The sequence below is a fragment of the Protopterus annectens genome, chromosome 7.part0 (genome assembly GCF_019279795.1).
Source record: "Protopterus annectens isolate FY-2018-M chromosome 7.part0, PAN1.0, whole genome shotgun sequence".
NCBI classification, from domain to species: Eukaryota; Metazoa; Chordata; order Ceratodontiformes; family Protopteridae; genus Protopterus; species Protopterus annectens.
Genome location: NC_056739.1, coordinates 1,694,430,067 through 1,694,448,769, shown reverse-complemented (window position 1 = coordinate 1,694,448,769; position 18,703 = coordinate 1,694,430,067). Strand labels below are relative to the sequence as shown.

Here is an 18,703-nt window from a genome sequence, read left to right as displayed (position 1 = left end):
ATGTCTGGATCCAGCTTTTGTGCTTCATGCATACACCATTTGGCAGGTTAATCTTTTATACAATTGTTTCTTGTTATTTCTATCTCATATTTTGCAGATTTTGTTTTTGTTTTATTGAAATCTTCAAACAAAAATACACACACACACACACACACACACACACACACACACACACACACACAAAAACACCCCCTTAAAACATATCAGCTTAATAACACACAAAACTATGTACATAATAAAAACAAACATTCTAAACTGATAGCCACACCCCCCGGCTAGAGACAACCAAAAAAAAACATGCTAAGATGCATGATGCAGTCTGTGCTTTTAGTAAGTGGTGGCTGGTTTTGTCTTATCTTTAGAACTGTCCCAGCTAAGATAACACTTTAATACTTTCAGTGAACATTTTCTCCAAGCCATTTTTCTTTATCAAATTGTCTTCTGGTGACACGCAAATCAGACAAAAACTGCAAAGGATACCTTGTTTACCAGGAAAAAAATATATATAATATTCAATATTCTTTTCCATTTATATGCTTTGTAGTAAACTTGTTACTGAATAAATCCTAAGGTTAACCCAATTATTTCCTATGCAAGCATGAGAAAAAGCAGACTAATTTTGATTTTGTCATGCTCTCTTAATAGGACCTTTCCTCTTGCCCTTTTTTCTCCCCACATTACAGTGCCTACATTTCTTAAAACTGAACAATGAAAAAGAGAGAAGGGAAAAAAAGAAAAAAACAAAAGCGCCTGTTTATATCAGTAACCCCATTACATTAAAAAAAAGAACTAAGAAAAAAACTTTACTTCATAGCTTGCCAAGAAAGTCATGCAACATTTAAACATTACCATTAAGAAAAAAAAAAAAGAAAAGAAAAGAAAATTGAATCTAGACTAGTTTTGGGCCACATAAGTCCTTCAGTGAGTTACAAATTTTATAAAGCTCAGATCCAGAAGACTTGAAATAGGTTACCAAATGTTTGCAGCTATCATAGGAAATAACAGGGGAATTTTTTTTTACATAAATACAAATAACTTTTAAAAACAGTTTAGAAGTTCCCTATCAGTCTTAAAAATTCTTGAGAACAAAAAAGAAATAAGAAAACTAGCTGTATTTCAGTTAGCATTCCCACTCTAACTAAAAGAAAGCATAATCGTTTTCCCTCCATTTCTTACGGCATGGATTTCTTAAACATTTTCTCTTGCATATTCTGCAGCGCACGGTTAATCATCCTGAATAATGGCATAGAACAGCCACGACATGAGATGACAGTATACACTCACACATCACTGAAGTTGAGTGAAGTGAGCTACTTGTGCTACTTGTTTGGTGAAGTCCACTTATTAGGACTCCATTGTTTATTAACACCTTAAATATATGGTAGCATTACAGGGTCTATATCATATAAGCGAATCACACAAATTGCGAACGCTCATAATATCAAACGTACCGGACCTCAAAGTGCTTTTTCTGAGATTGCGGTACAGTGAAGAATGGGATATTTGTCCTTTCCTCACTGTAGTGCTATCTCAGAGTTGGAATATATATTTAGTGGGGGGTGTGGGGGGCACTGCCCCCCAAAATAGGAAGTTTGATATTATGAGCGTTCGCAATTTATGCAATTCGTTCATATGATATAGACCCACATTATACCCATGCATACATGATGTAACGATGCACAATACTCATTTTAACCAAACTCATAGTAAATTAAATTGTTTCTACACTTACCTGAGACAGTAGCGTTTGCAAGATAGAGTCAGCTAACTGAGAATTCCTGCGAAGGACATCATAAAATCCCTAGGAAAGGGAAATTAAAAAAAAGATAATGATAAATTAAGAAAATGACACATGAAAACATGTTTCAACAATTGTGATCTTTATAAAGCATAGTCAAATAAATGTGCATTATCTTCAGCTTTCTCAAAAACATTCCAAGCCATACTTACGAACTGCAAATTTGTATGACTATATCACCTAATGCCACTAAGAATGGAACAGCTACCATAATGATGAAACAAGCAAGAATACATACATTTTTACAATGCATTGTAAAATGAACAGGATATTTGCTCAGATTAGCTACTTCTATTATCACACAAAACTCCATCAGCTCAAGAGCTAGTGGGATCACATTTCATGGATTAACTCACTTCTCCCCTTTTACACAGCTTAGACATAATGAACATCTCCATACATTACATAACACAAGACATATGTGAATCGAATTAAGGCAACTACGGGAGTGATGCAGGAGAGCAGGGACATGTCTAGATACTTTTTAGCATATTATTCATTTCCAAGGGCTTTTATTTTTACTCCAGCATAAAATATCCCCAGTGGTGGATTTTAAGTAGTGGCTAACAGTGGCACAAAACCTTGGCAATCGTTCAGCAATTTCAAGCATTTATTTTGGCTTATTTTTCAGTGTTTGTGTGAAAGAAGTGCCCTTTTTGTGGTCTGAATAAAATTTAAGATGGCAGCCACAATTTGTAGCTTTCGGGATGATATGAAAAAAGAAGTAATATCTTACCATAATGCTCCATCTGTGTTGTCGATCTTCACTAATCCTTGACTGTGGGCTGTGTTTCGAGACTAGGAACAGACTCGGTTGTTTATTTCAGTTCGCACCTTCCAAACTCTCGATCCAGGCTTTACTCATAATGATCCTCTCTAAAATACCTTAGATCGAGTTTCTCTAAATTAGTGGCAGACAAATAGCAATAAGAATAAAAGACCAGTTATGTGTCCCTAATATGAAGCCAGTTCTGGGAAATTTTGATTCACTAAGTGTCAGGTTGAGGGAAGGAGGGAGAGAATGTCATGGATTAGTGAAGATCAACAACACAGATGGAACATTATGGTAAGACATAACCATCTGATGGAGTCAATCTTCACGTAATCCTTGACTGTGGGACAGAGTCCCCCCTAGCTACCTGAATATTGGGAGGTCTTACGGAAGAATATTCCTAAGCACCATCGAATCGAATGATGCCCGTCCCCTAGAGACCTGATCCAATTTTGTAATGAGTGATGAAGGTATGAGGAGAAGACCAAGTGGCTGCTTCAAATACATCATCTAAAGAAGCCCTGGTATGAAAAACTGCAGAAGTTGCCACCGCTCTAGTTGAGTGACCTTCGACTGGACATGAAAGGCAGAGCCCTTTTGATTAACACATAAGTGTAATACAATCTCTGAGCCATTTCGCCAAGGTAACTTCTGATACTGGATTACCTAAAGAAAGCGAGGAAAAAGCAACAAACAGTTGGTCAGATTTTGGAAAATCCTTTGTTCTGTAAAGATAAAATCGTAGCTGTCTGTGGACATCTAATAAATGAAGGGAATATTCCCTTTACTGGAAAAATTAGGGAAAAAGACTGGTAGTTGAAGTGTCTGACTGATATTAGATTCTGAGACTACCTTTAGTAAAAAGGATGGATTAGTTCTAAGAGAGACCCTGTCTTTATGAAATATTATGTAGGTTGGGTTGCAGGACAAGGCCTGAAGTTCAGATACTCTCCTGGCAGATGTAATAGCCACTAAAAAAACAAGTTATGTCTTACCATAAAATTCCACCTGTGTTGTTGATCTTCTTCCATTCATCACTGATGGGTTTGGTTCCGAGCCCCTCGGAACCTTGTTGGCCTAATACCAAGCTCGCATACACCAAAAACTCTCGAGCTGCTACCTACAATGCCCTCAGATCGAGTTTGCATAAGACATAAAGAAATAAAGCAGAGGCCATTTCTGCGCAAAAACCCTGACACACCACAAGGACCCAAGAGATTCACCAGGAGCTTTTGGTGGGGGACGGAGGGTGGGATCTGATGAATGGAAGATCATCAACAACACAGATGTAATGTTATGGTAAGACATAACTTCTTTATCTGATGTTGTTAATCTTCTTTCCATTCATCACTGATGGGACAGAATCCCAAGCTACCTGAGAAACCTGGGTGGCCCTTACGGAAGAACATTCCTGAGGACCATTGAGCCTAAGGCCGCACTTCCGCTGGAGACCATATCCAACTTGTAATGTTTGATAAAAGTGTGTGGTTTAGCCCAAATGGCTGCTGTGCAAATGTCATCCATAGAGGCTCTGGAGTGAAAAGCTACAGAGTTTGCTATAGCTCTAGTTGAATGTGCTTTGATATTGTGAGGTCTAGGCTCGTTTGTACGCGAGTATGAAAAGGAAATACAATCTCTGAGCCATTTTGATAAAGTGACTTTTGACACAGCATATTCCATCCTCGGGCCAGAGAAGGAGATAAAAAGTTGGTCTGTCTTGCATACAGATTTCGTCCTGTCTAGGTAAAAACATATTTGCCTATGCACAACCAAGGAGTGTAGGCAGTATTCTCCTTTAATGGAATAGTTCGGCAAAAACACTGGGAGCTCAATGGATTGGTTCACAGAAAAATCAGAAACCACTTTGGGGAGAAAGGATGGATTAGTACATAGAGCTACTCTGTCTTTATGAAATATCAGGTGCGGTCTCTTGATGCATAAGGCCTGTAATTCTGAGATTCGTCTAGCTGAAGTGACAGCTACCAAAAGGAGAGATTTCCATGACAGAAATTTGAGATCACATTTTGCAGCAGGCACAAAGGGCGGTGGAGAGAGAGACGGCAGTACTAGAGAGAGAGTCCATGTCTCTAAGGGATGTCTAATTGGAGGCCTGTTGTGAAACACTCCTTTGAGAAAGGTTTTGCACAGGCGAATGGACATAATTGGAATGCCCTGTACTCAGTTATGAAAATTGGAAAATGCTGCTAAATGGACTTGTATGGTAGAGGCTGATGCTCCATTTTCAAGAACTCAGAAAGGTATTGAAGGATAAGAGAGACTGGGACAGAGAAAGGATCTAGCATCTGTTCTTTAGACCAAAGAGAGAACCTTTTCCATTTATCTCTGTAAAGTTTTCTGGTGGATGGTTTATGGGAGGCCAGAATGATATCGCAATCAGGTGAGGAAAGGGCTTCCTGCCTGACGACGAACAGAAGTGGAGAAACCAAGCCGTCAGCTTGAGAGTGGACAGATTCAGGCGAGTCAACTCTTGGGGGCGAGAAATTAAGTCTGGATGAGTGTCCAGGATCCATGGAGGCTGTAACAGATGAGGCCGGAGGAAGGGGAACCACACTTGACGAGGCCAGAATGTGGCAATGAGGATCACCTTGCATCTTAACCAAGTGGTTTTCTTTAAGAATAAAGAAATCAAGAGAATTGGGGGATAAGCATAGAGGAGACCCGTGGGCCAATCATGAGTCAGAGCGTCTCTCGGGGACTCCCCCCTTTGGGAGAAAGAGAGCAAAATAGCTGCTATTTGTTGTTCGAAGGGGAGGCGAACAGTTTGCAGCAGGGCTGGCCCCATTGGCTGAAAATTATTGTGGTCACTTTGGGATTGAGAGACCACTCGTGTGGAAGGAGAATGCATCTGTTCAACCTGTCTACAATCACACTGGAACTCCCTGGGATGTGCGTTGCTATAAGAAAGCGGTCAGAAGCTATTGCCCAGTGCCAAATTCTCATGGCCTCTCAACATAAGGGATAGGATGTGGTTGCTCCTTGCTTGTTGATGTACCAGACTACTGACATATTGTCTGAATGAATTGCAATTGTTCAGGGGGAAGAAGCAGATGTAATGCCTGCAACACTAATAGCACCGCTCTTAAGTCCAGAACATTGATATGCAAGTTGGCCTCTAAGATAGACCACGTGCCTTGGACTGTCTTTCCCTGAAAATGGCCCCCCCCACCATTTCAGGGAAGCATTCGTGGTCACAGTGGCGTTGGGATGAGAGGTTTGAAATGGGCGACACCAAAGTTCTGCGCCTGGCCTCATCCACCAGAGGAGATCTTGCTTGCAAGAGTTAGTTATGAGCACCTGTGAGTTTAGGGGATGATGACTTGCAAACCACTGGGAAAGTAGAAGCCATTGTAACAATCTCATGTGTAACCTTGCTATAGGAACTATCGGAATGGCTGCAGCCATGGACCGCAGGGTCTGGAGAATTTTCCTTGCTGATACCTTTTTTTGACAGAGCATCACACGCACTTGTGATCTTAACCTTTAAAGTCTGTGAGCCGGCAGAGATACCAAACAGGATCGGGTGTCGAAAACTGCCCCTATAAATTCCAGCTGTTGGGTAGGTTGGATTTCTCCCAGTGTACCATGATGCCTAGGAACTCCACTAGTGAAAGGGTGTATCAGAGGACCATAATCAGAAGATGCTTGGTGGGGGCGGAGAGGAGACAATCGTCTAAATATGGAAACATCTGGAAGCTTTGAAGTCTCAAATGAGCTGTCACCACTGCTAGACATTTCGTGAACACTCTGGGGGGCGTTGAGGGACCGAATAGCAGGGCTCGGAACTGGTAATGACTGCCTCCTAGCCAGAAGCGAAGGAGACTCCTGGAGCATTTGTCCATTTTGATGTGGTAATACACATCCTGGAGGTCAATCAAGCACATCCAAACAACCTCCCTTAAAAATGGAAGAATGGAATGAAAAGTGACCATGCAGAACTTGGTTTGTACAACTGATTTGTTTAAATGGCTGAGATCCAGAATGTGTCTCCAGTCCCCAGTCTTTTTTGGCACTAAAAAGAATCTAGAGTAAAACTCGGATCTGCATTGGACTGGAGGGACTGGTTGGATGACTCTCTTTTGACAGAGCTTTCTTATCTCTGAAGCCCCTTCTTCCCTTTGATTGGGTAGAACATCGGGAAGGTTTTTTGTAGGTTCTGGACAGGAGGTTAGAGGGATGTAGTAGCCTATGGAGATTATTCTCTGCACCCATCGATCGTTTGTAATAGAATGCCAGGCAGTCTGGTAAAGAGAAAAACGAGTCCTGACTGCTTCCAAAGAAAAGCAATCGGGCAATGCTTCAGGAGCGCTGATAAGACCGCCCAGAGAAGGAATCCCTGGAGTCTTGGTTTCAGGGACCCCCTCTGCCCCTAAAGGGGCATCTTCCACCATTGGAACCGCCTCTGCCAGAATCCTCTCCATGTGCGTTACTGAAAGGACCCTGAGATTTCTTGTGCCAGATTTTCCCACTCCTCTGGTTCCTGGAAAAAGAACGTTGAGGCATGGAAAAACATAGGCCAATGGCAGACAGAGCCTTTACGTCTTGCTCGTACCTGGCCAGCGTGTCCTTCACTTTAGAACTAAATAAGCAAGATGGTTCAATAGGGGCATTCAAAAAGGAGGACTTGAAGGAAGGAGCTCGTGAGGTCACAGATGTGCATCCAGGCATGACGCCTCATGACTATGCCTGCACCCGCAGCTCTAGCCGCCCCTTCGGTTGCATGGGAGAGCAGCCTCATGGATGAATTGGAAATAGATTCAAGGGTGGCAAGCTTGTCCCGTGCCTCATCAGAAACTTGACCCGCGAGGGATCCAGAAAGTTCAGTAATTAAATCTCTTTGGAGCCTCTTGAAATGTGCCAAGTAGTTCAGGGACCTGACAGCAAAGGTCGCTAAAGCAAAGACACTCTTCCTCAACCTGTCCACAGCCCGGGACTCCCTGTTGGGCAGGTGAGCAGCAGGACTTTCTTCTGCTAGATCCTTTTCAGTGACCGCCGCCACCACCACAGCATCAACTGGAAAACCTCGGGACCAGTGTGGATGCTCTTCCTGGGGGGGGGGGGGGGGTCTCATCAGGTCTTCGGGGAATGGCCTCAATAGAGTAAGGGCTTTGCCAAGCACACTGTATGACGAGCTGGATTAACTCATTGGCAGGTGGGGTCACCCAAGAGGTAGAAAGACAGGAGCAAAAAGCCTGCAGGAACGCAGACTCCTCCGAGGAAGGATTGGAGGGCTTCCAGCCACCTCTCTGTTTTCATATTTCCAGGATGTCTCCAAAGGAGACATCATCTAGGGGTGACTGTGGGGGCCCCTCCCCATCATCGTAGTCCGTGTCTTCTGTCAAAGACTCTTCAGGAGAGTCTATGTGCTTCCTCTTGCACGCCTTCTTCCGAGGAGGTTCTTCAGTGGGAATATCTGAGGAAGACTCGGAAGGATGGGTACACTGAACTGGGGTTTCCTCAGGCTTCTCCTCCCAGTGTCCCAGGGAGGCGGCCTGTGGTAGCTGTAGCTCAGAGGGAGCAGAGTGAAGTTCCGACGTCCAAGGAGCGCTTCAAGCAAACGCCCTCTCCATCACCCGAAAAGCAGGCCCGGCCGAAGAGGAGTGGGAGCCCGGAAATGAGAAGGACAACCTCGGAACCGGGGTCACACCTTGCTCCATCGGACCCCCTTCCCAGGGATGGAGCATCAAGCAGGATCGGGCAAGACATTATCCCCAGATCCGAGGGCGGAACCTATAAAACACTCAGAACCGTGCCCTGGACTGAGGACTCCACCCCCCCCAACCATGAGTCTGAGGAAAGAGCGGTTCTGTCGGAACCGGAAACCAAAGGGATGGCCTCAAAGCTTCAGTGACCGTCACTGTCGATGAATGAGGTTCCACAAAGGACGTTGGAGCAATGGGCTTCAGAACCGATGGGTCCGAAGGAGGAGTATATGTCGAAGTCCTGGAAGAGACGGACCCAAGTCCTAGAGAGGGATGAGTCTCAGGAACATTTGGTATCCCTCTGGTCATCAACAGCTGATCCAAAAGGCGCACCACATCAAGTTCAGATAGACCTGGTGGACACTCCTCTAGGGGAGTCTGGTCGGTCCAAAAAGGGACTGTACATTTGACCCAGGAATGGATCCAAGGAAGGGGAGTATCGGGTCCATGGTGTCTGAGCTAGTGGCACTGTAGTCTCTAATTTGGAGACCGGTACTAAAGGAATCAGTGGAGTAGTAAAAGGGCTCGGTGCTGAAGAGGCGCTCTGAGTCGATGTCATCGGCTCCAAAGGAATTGCATGGGTCAGAACTGTTTTCGGTGTGGTCAAACTCAAAGTCGCTGCCATAGCTGTAGTCGCAGGCAAGGTCGGTGCCGTAGCTGAAGTGGCAGGCAAGGTCGGTGCTGTAGCTGAAGTGGCAGGCAAAGTCGGTGCCATAGCGGATGTTGCCGAGGGTGGCGCCGACATCGAGAATCCAGTAACGTCTATGACTTGAGTCACAGTAGTAATCGGAGCAGAGCTCGGAACAGTAGTAGTAGTCGGAGTCTAAGTGGAAAGTCTATGCTCCAAGGACGTTTTGTGGGCCTTATGTTTATGTCTTACGCCTATCACCAGCTGGTGAAGACGGATCAGAATGGGGATGTTTCTTGTCCTTTATTGGAGGGGTTGAGACCTCCGACACAGAAAGGGCCTCTGAGAAAGGAGAAGCGAGAAGGACTTTCAAAATTAATTTATTTTTCCTTTCATTCAGCATCCGCTGACTGAAACTTTGGCAAATCTGACAAGGGGGTTTAACAGAGAGGTAAGAAACCCCAGACAATAAACACAGTCATCATGAGAGTCGCTGTTTGGAAGTTTACCATTGCAAGAGGTGCAATGTTTAAACCCCGAAGTCTCTTTTTTATCAGAAATTTCCAAACACACACACTAATCATAAGTTAACAAGAATATTAAACACCTAAAAAGGCAAGAAAAGGAAAGAAGATACCAACAATGGTATCAAGTGATACCACAAGGGTAAGGAGAGGGCGTACCAACGATGGTAAAAAATTACCAAATGGGTAGAGCTAATTAGGAAAGTTACAACAACAGTAAAACGAGTGAAATAGAAGGGAAATGATTTAGCGAGTGACTAAATAAGGGATAAATATCCAAAAATACAAAAAGTATCAAGAAAAATAACACTTAGCTTGAGAGCTCAGTGAAATGCTGCTGTATGGCTACATGGCAAACGAGATCGGATGTAACAGGGAGAAGTGCGTTGTGGGTAGCAGCTTAGCTCGAGAGTTTTTGGTGTACGCAAGCTCGGTATTAGGCCAACACGGTTCTGAGTGGCTCGGAACCGAACCCATCAGTGATGAATGGAAAGAAGATTAACAACATCAGATTAAAGTTTTCCAAGTCAGAAACTTCAAATCACATGTAGCTGATGGTTTGAAAGGAAGCAAAGTAAGTGACTGAAAAACTAGTGTTATATCCCAGGGAGGAATGGATTCTTTAAATGGAGGTCTCCACATCAGAGCTCCCTTTAAAAAGGCTTTACAAAGTTTGTGTGACATAAGGAATGACCCATCAAACCCCATATGGAAGTTAGAGACTGCAGCTAGATGGACATTAATTGTTGAGGTAGAGGAACCAGATTGATACAGCTTAGCTAAAAAAAATCCCAAACTTTATGCACAGGTGTCGTATAATGATCATGTTCGTTCATAAGAGCCCAACTTGTGAATTTTTCCAATTTACTCTGATAAAATTATCTAGATGAAGGTTTGTGATGAGCCACAATGATTTAGCGGACAGGAGAGGAAAGATAAGGATGGCAGGCAATCATGGGATTTGCAGAAGCCACAAAGTGAGCTTGAGATGATGGAGGTTCGGATGATCCATGCCCTCTGGATGAGAAAGCAGATCTGGAGCTGGGTCCAGCATCAACGGTTTCCAAAGATGATGAGGCCAAAGGAAGGAAAACCAAACTTGACTAGGCCAAAAGGGTGTAATGAGGATTATGGAGTTCTCCAACCTCTTGGCTTTCTTTAGAAACTGGGATATCAGAGGAGTTGGAGGAAAGGCATAGAGAAGACCAGGGGGCCAATCATGGAAAAAAGCATCTCTGGGTGACTCCCCCTGGAGGGGGATTAGAGCAAAGCAACTGCTGCACTTTTTGTTCAGGGGAGACACAAAAAGATCACTGCAAGGTTGGCCCCAGTGACGAAGAATCTCTTTCGCCACTACAGGATTGAGAGACCATTCAGGAGGCATAAGAATGGTTCTGCTCAGTTTGTCCGCTATCATGTTGGAGCTCCCCGGAATGTACACTGCTGTGAGAAAGTTGCTGCAAGAAATTGGCCACTGCCAAACTCTGAGAGCTTCTCGACACAGTGGGTAAGATTTGCTTCCCCCTTGTTTGTTGATATACCAGCCTACCAACATATTGTCCGTCTGAATTGCTACTGTTCCAAGATGAAGGGGTATGCTGAAATACTTGCAATGCTAACAGCACTGCCCTCATCTCTACAATACTGCTGTGCAAGTTGGCCTCCAGATGTGACCATGTACATTTGACTGTCCTTCCCAGATAATGCCCCCTCCCACCCTATCTGGGAAGCATCCATGGTCACTATGGCTTGGGGTTGTGGAAGGATGAATGGACGGCCCGAAAAAATCTCAGAGCGGAGCCACCATGAAAATTCCTGTTTGCAGTGACTGGTAATCAAAATGTGGTGAAACACTCCCTAATCCATCAGGGACCACTGGGAGGCTAGCAACCATTATAAGATTCACATGTGATATCTTGCTAAGGGAACTAGAGTGATTGAGGCTGCCATTGAGCCTAATGCTTGTAGAACTAATCTGGCTGGAACACTTTTGCTCTGGATAATGTTGCTGACCTGAGATCTGATCCTTTGTAGCCTGTCCAGTGAAGTGAAGCAATACCTGCAACTGTGTCCAACAGAGCTCAGATGAATTCTAGATGCTGTAAGGGTTGTAAATTTGATTTTCGTAATTTATTGTGACACCTAGAAATGCACAAAGATGAAGAGTGCACTCTCTTGCCCGTTCTGACATCTGGTGGTAGTGGTGAGGAGCCAGTCATCTAGCTATGGAAAAACTCAAAATCCTTGAAGTCTGTGATGAGCTACTACCACCATCATGCATTTGGTAAACACCCTGAGGGCTGGGTGAGTCCAAAGGGCAGTGCTCTAAATTGGCAATGACTGGCTGCCAGCTGGAAGCGCAGGAACCTCCTAGAGTGTTTGTCTAATTTTATGTAGTAATACACGTCCTGGTGGCCTAAGAGTACATCCAATTGTCTTTTTCCATGAATGAAGTATAGACTATACAGAGACCATCTGAAATTTGGTTTGCCAAACTGCCTTGTTGAACTGGCTGAGATCCAAAATGAGTCACCAGTCTCCTGTTTTTCGGGCACTAAAAAGAACCTTGAGTAAAACTTGGATCCTATTTGGTGTGGTGGGACTTTCTGGATGACTTTTGTTCAGCAGTTTTTGAATTTCTGCCACTGCTGCTTCCCTGTGAGTGGGTGTAACATCCAGGGAGTATTTTTTGGGGTTTTGGACTTAAAGAAAGTGAAATATTGTAACCTCTGGATATGATTCTCTGCACCCATTTCTCCGAGGTTATCAGTTGCCAGATGGGCTGGTGCAGGGATAATCATCCCCCAACTGCCTCCAGAGGAAGGTAATCAGGCCTCCATTCAGGAGTGCTGGTAGGAAATAACAGAGAAGGAATCCTTGGACCCCTGGTTCTGAGGAAACTTCTGCCTCTATGGCGGCATCTTCCATTACTTCCCCCTCTGCCCCGAAGAAAGTCTTTGCTATGTGAGTCCTGGAAAGTTCTTGGGACTTCTTAAACCATAGTCTCCCATTTCTCTGGTTCCTAGAGTAGGGCTGTTGAGGAGTGGAGAAACATACACCTATGGAAGACGGAGTCTTCCCATCTTTCTCACATCTGGCCAGAGTGTCTTTTACCTTAGGGCCAAATAGGGATAATTTGTCAAATGAAGCATTGACAAATGACGCTTTAAATGGCTCTGTAAAGTCACACAAATGCATCCAGGTGTGCCTTCTAATGGCTATGCCTGACACCCCCACTCTTGTCATACTCTTGTTACTAGCTATTACCGCAGTAAGTCGGGGAGGGGGGGATGTAGCAGCTGGAAGACCTGGTGCCAATGTAGCACAAGGACTGGACCAGTAACAATGATGTGTAAGAAGGGAGAAAAAGGGAAACAAAAGCATAGTTTGGATGCTCACATCATATGTACACAACAAAAAAAAACATTAAGGAGAAAAAAAAGAAAAGATTTTCTGATTTCATACATGGCTCTGTCGTGCTAGAGATGGCCTCCTCTTCCTGCAAGGAAATCGTTTCATCAACTGCATCATTACAGGTTACCAACAAATTTTTGTTAATAATGACTGAACTGCATAAAACTGGCCTGTAACTACACCAAATTAAACAAGGCAGAGCAGGTCAGTTTGTACTGCTGGACCAGGCAGTCTGACAACACTCTGATCTAGTTACACGATCTTCTGCAAGAAACAAAAGAACCGAAACACAGGGTTAACTGCCAGAAAATCACAAACAGAAGCATTCCAGTTAAAATGTCAGAATTTGGTAAATACAGCCTGTCAAGGAAAAAAAAAACAAACTTGATTTATTGGGATTCCACGGAAAGTCAAAGGTAAGGACTGTGCTGCTTTATATGGCAAACAGGGTTGCAGAATGGACCCAAGCTCCCTTGTCAGAATTATTAAAGGATCAAGAACACAGGATATGTTTCCAAAACTGCTTGCAGAGCTTTTCCACAGACAATTCGGGTCTGTTTCACTACTTTTTTGATCACGGAAAAAGTACATCAAATATTATGGCCTCCTGGAAAAAGTCAGTTAATTCACATAGACTTGCAGCAGACAACAATTACTGAGCTTTTTTTCCTACAAGCGATTAAATTTACAAAACAATGCAAGCATTGTCTTTTATGATTACATTTACTGAGCGATGTTACTATGTTTTTAGAATCTAAAGCAGCATTAGATAGACTGCAGCAGATGAGGTTTCAACCAGTTTCAAACCTGTCCCATGATGCTGGGAGAAATAGTTCCCCTATACCCTTCCCTATAAGGATGCCCACAGAGACAAACAGACTTTAAAAGCACTGTCAGAAGAATCAGTTTCCTATTGTCAAATACATGACAGTACAATATCTCTAACATGACTGTGCATTGTTTCCCTGGACTTGAGACATACTTGCCTTGGTGCAAGATTTAAGTTTTCTTATCAAGTGTCTCATTGTCTTGCCTCTCCCTTTTAATCCTACCCCCAGGGCCTAGTGACAATACTAACTGAATTGTATTTCTGGAATAGGGACTGAACTACAGCAACTAATGGTAATTGATTTCCCTGTTTTTCTGACACCCTAGCAGAGGCATTAGGGTGCCTCCTTCTTAGGAATGAAATGTTATATAAATTTTACACAGTTATATGAACATGGTTCTTAGTTGTATGTCTTCTCACCTTTAGAGTTATCTTAGGTTCATAGGTGTATACTAGGCTAATGGCCCTGGAGCCTTTACGAGTATAGCCCATAGGATTACCCTGGCATCGTGCCACCTGACCATAGTTCCCAGTGCCTCTGTCGAGCAGAGCCACTGGAGTGATTCCCGGGGTGAATTTTCTATTTCCCATCCACTCATCAAGATTTCTCTTGATGAGGGCCTCTGTCACCCTTGGGCTTCCGGATACTGGCCAAGGCCACTCCTCCCTGGTCTTTTCTTCAATGATATTAGTAAGCAGTAAATTATTTAGGCTTTCTATTCATCTGGTTTTCAACATTACAATACCGCAAAGAAGTGAAGAGAGTTGACAGAATTGCCTTGAATCCACGGTGGTGCAGCGGTAGCGTTGTTGCCTCACAGCAAGAGGTTCTCCTGTTCGATTCTCGGCTGGAGTGCGGGAGGTGCCTTCTGTGTGGAGTCTGCATGTCCTCCCCACGGTTGGGTGGCATTTGAAAGACATGCGTAAATGGGCGTGCCTTCGTTGAAGGTTGGATGTCGAGCTGGCACCTCGGCGTTCGTGAAAATCTACTGCCAATCATTAGCGGACCGGAGTTCCGCTGAGGCGACCCCTAACCGAGAAAAGCCGAAAGACAAACAACAACAACATACTTAATATTATTGAACTCTACCTCATTTGTGTATGTCATATAAATATATATTCTGGGAATGTAAATGGACTTAACTGCCATGTCAAAGAAGAAACCTTCTGCAGTTCTTTTCCAGAAGACCCATTTGGATTAGTCAGAGCATGAAAAGCTTTTGAAGTCTGGGTAAAAGGAAGGTCATAACTTTCCCTATATAGATGGTAAAGGAGGTATTTATTTATTGGCATTTGTTTACTGGGAAAGTCCACTGGACCAGAGTCCATTTTCAGTGGCAGTTCGGGGAGAAAAGCTCCATACAAAACACAAATAAATTGTATATATAGTACATCACAAGGCACACAATTTTGAGTATATACAGCACAAATGGAGAAAAAAAATCTTAAAACAGTAGTACATTTAGAATATATACAAACACTTGATACATGCTTTATAAAACTAATTACAATGTAGTACAAGTATATCTGACACAGTGGTATGTGTGAATATAAAATGCTTAGCATTCAGATGATGACAGATTTCTATCTTAAAAGAAAGAAGGTTGCCTATAACAACTTCAGGCCATTTAGCTGAAAAATTCAGCAGGTATGCAGCATGTAAAGGAAAACGCAGGCTAGATAATCCAAAAAACTGTTCATTTCTCCAAGCTCCTTGGCTCTACAGCCTTTACAGACTATAAAAACAAGCAGCAAAAAAACCCCTATATAACAAAGATAATTACCTAATAATTAAACAATTACATAAATAAATCACCTAATAATTATTTCATTCACACAATAATCAAAACTTTCCAACTGCATTCTAGATTTAAACCTCTAGGGGTAAACATATCATATTTAAGTATAAAAACAGATTCTTTATATAACAACTTAGATTTAATTGCCACATTATCATACTGGCCACACCAAACTTGATCTAAAACTGTGGCCTGAAGCCCTTCTTCATTCATATTATGATGTCTTAAAGTGAACTGCAATGGGACTTTCTAGCCTAGCTTTCCTTATATCCTGTAAATGCTCCTGTAGTCTTACTCTGAATGCCCTTTTACTTTCTCCAATGTGAAATGTATTACATGGGCATTTCAAAGCATAGACTACCCCTTCCGATGCACACTACATTTCTTCCCATTCATTCAATTAAAGCTTTTTACCACATATCTACAGCTACAACATCTCCCACATGGGACAGTTCCCAGCCTATATACATGCCTGTCAGGTACCTCCACAGGTGGCAAAAGTCTCCCACTGACTATAATATCTCTGATATTCCTTTCCCCTTTTGAGAGAAATACCTGGACTCTTTTCTAATACATCACAAAAATCTGTATATTGGGTTAAAAAAAAAAAAAAAAAACAGTAATATTTCACCAAACCTACTACCACTTCACTAAAGGGACTCCTTTGTCAATCAATATCCTTGCCCGTAACCATACAGCTACCCCATTTTTATATCAAAATTCCTATTACACTTACTAATAAAATTTACCACATCCTTATTTAAACTTGCAAAATCATATCCTCTCCTTACAAACATATTTATAGTATGCTGCAATTTCTCATAAAAATACACATAATCACTGCACAGATGTCATAGTCTTAAAAACTCTCCATGTAGAAGGGTTGATAAAGTATGTGGTGGGCGGCAGCTTCGAACGTTTAAATATTGATTACCATCATCAAATTTTCTGTAAACCTTGGTATGTACACTGCCACCCTTCCACCATAACATCCAAAAATGTCACTTTACGACCAATCTTCAGGCCACTAAAACACAGATCAAATTTATTATTGTGCAGACTCTGAATCAAATCATTTGCTACTTCCAAACCCACTTTACAAATAAATATCAAGTTGTCTGTGCATCTAAAATATTTAATGACGTGTCTCTTAAAGAACACTATATAAAAATATATTCAGTCTCAAATAAAACACAAACAAATACATACATGGGGGCAAAATATGCCCCCATGGCAGTCCCCTGTTATTTGTTGGTATACGTTTCCATTAAATTCAAAATAATTATTAACTAAAAAAAATAAATTAACTCAATAATAAACTGACACTAGACTCCCAACCTAAATAAAATATAAGGGCTTCAAGATCAAACTTATGCTGCGTGCTGGTGTATAAAGGTTGTAGAGCTGAGGCGCTAGGAGAAAAACAACAATTTTTTGGATTATGTGGCCTACGTTTTCAAAGTGTTTGGATTTCATTTCTTGGTTATTGTGGTTGTGGAACATGTAAAGGAAGACTGAAAGGCCAACTTTTCACCTTTGTTTCTCTATACATCTCTCTAGGAATGTCTATAAAGCAGGTTGCCTGAATTTTAGGACCTGCAATTGTTCTGAGCTTGATTATACATTTATAGTGTGAGATAAGAATTCCATAATGCATATGAATACGGTCTATTCTTGACCAATAATTTTACAAGCGACCCCCGCTGGGATTTAGCAGTTACTGGGATGCCATGGGCTTTACAGATGTAACTAGAGTGCAAGTGTTCAAGTCCACTAACTATACAAGTTATTACACAGACACCAATCATTTTGTTGAGAGACAGAATTTTACTAACAGTGAACCATCAAAATTATGTCTGGAAATTTGAAACCAAAGTTATAGCACTCCGAAATCATACTCCAATAATAGAACAATTTGGGGAATCTGAAAGCTACTCAAAGAAGCTCTACAAACTTGACTCTAGCATTCAGTAAATGACTCAACATCTCCATTAGGAAGACTTCAGAATGGGAAACAGCTCTCAACTTTATTTTCCAGCTTGATCATTTGTTAGAGGAAAAGTCACTGCAACTGTGACTGTTTTTGAAACTGAAATATTTTTTATTAATCGCCTCAAGCTCTCATAGCCTTGGCTACCACATTTGTATGTCAAGCAGTTACTTTAATTAGGTTATCCATCCCGTTAATGAAGAGAGGTAGAATCATTTAGATCAGCTATTAAATAGTTTTAGAGGGTACTATCAAGATTTGTGTAAATCAGAACAATCTGCAAGCTTTATTCAAGTAGAATAAGGGAATGGTATGGAGGAAGTGGATCTCCTACTGTGGTCTGACCAACACTCTCAAACATATTTAGCTCTAATTACTAATGATGATAACCTGACATACTGCAATCCTTTGACAACCTATCTGGGTATAAATTAAACTGAGATAAGACAACACCTCTTTTTTTTACAATAAATTATACCCATTCTGAAGCTATATAACAGCTTTTCCTTATTTATGGAATCATCATAACATAAAATAGTTGAGTGTAATGTTAACTACAAATTCCAGCAACACAAATCAGATAGCCTACAACACTTCAATCAAGACTTGCAACAAATATGTAGAGTAATGAGAAAGGTTATTGTTGGATTTTAAACATATTCAAACAATGCAGATGTTAATCTTGCCACAAGTATTATACATTTCTCAAGTGATACTAGCCCTTGACAAAGAAAATGTATAATTTCATCTGGGCACAACAAACTCAAGAGTTGCCTGGGATCAGTTAATATTACCTAGAGTAAATGCTTTTAAGGGAGTACCAAATATGGAACTTTATGAGTCTGTCTCTACTTTTAAATATATCTATTACTTATAAGATGACTAATATTAGGCAACATGGAAAGATATTTTTTTTTTACTTTAATAGAAGGGGAAGGATTTTGCCTCCTCATTTTAAAGGATATGCTAGTCAGTAAAGTAACTACCCCCAAAACAGAATCTCTTTCATGTAATGTGGTTAACACTTTATTATACAAATAAACGTTACCCTCTTTGAAAAATGTACTATCCTGTATTTCACAGGAATTGTTTTGGCATCCACAGCATCTAAAAGTAATTTAATAGGTTATGAAGGGACCTCAGTTAAAATAATTGAATCAAATGGTAGAAGGGCAAGAAATGAAGAGTGGGGATAATATTGCTGAGGAATTTGATTTGAGCCCTGGGGC

General features: G+C 41.8%; 1 protein-coding gene across 2 annotated transcripts in view; it reads right to left on the bottom strand.

The window, feature by feature from the left end:
- The window catches only part of FANCI (FA complementation group I), a 2,406,750-nt gene that overhangs the window by 1,115,139 nt on the left and 1,272,908 nt on the right, over positions 1–18,703 (bottom strand). For both annotated transcript variants that reach the window (XM_044078210.1, XM_044078208.1), the window contains exon 19: positions 1,733–1,801. In XM_044078210.1, the coding sequence (XP_043934145.1) occupies positions 1,733–1,801 (69 nt within the window). The remainder of the gene's footprint in view (positions 1–1,732; positions 1,802–18,703) is intronic.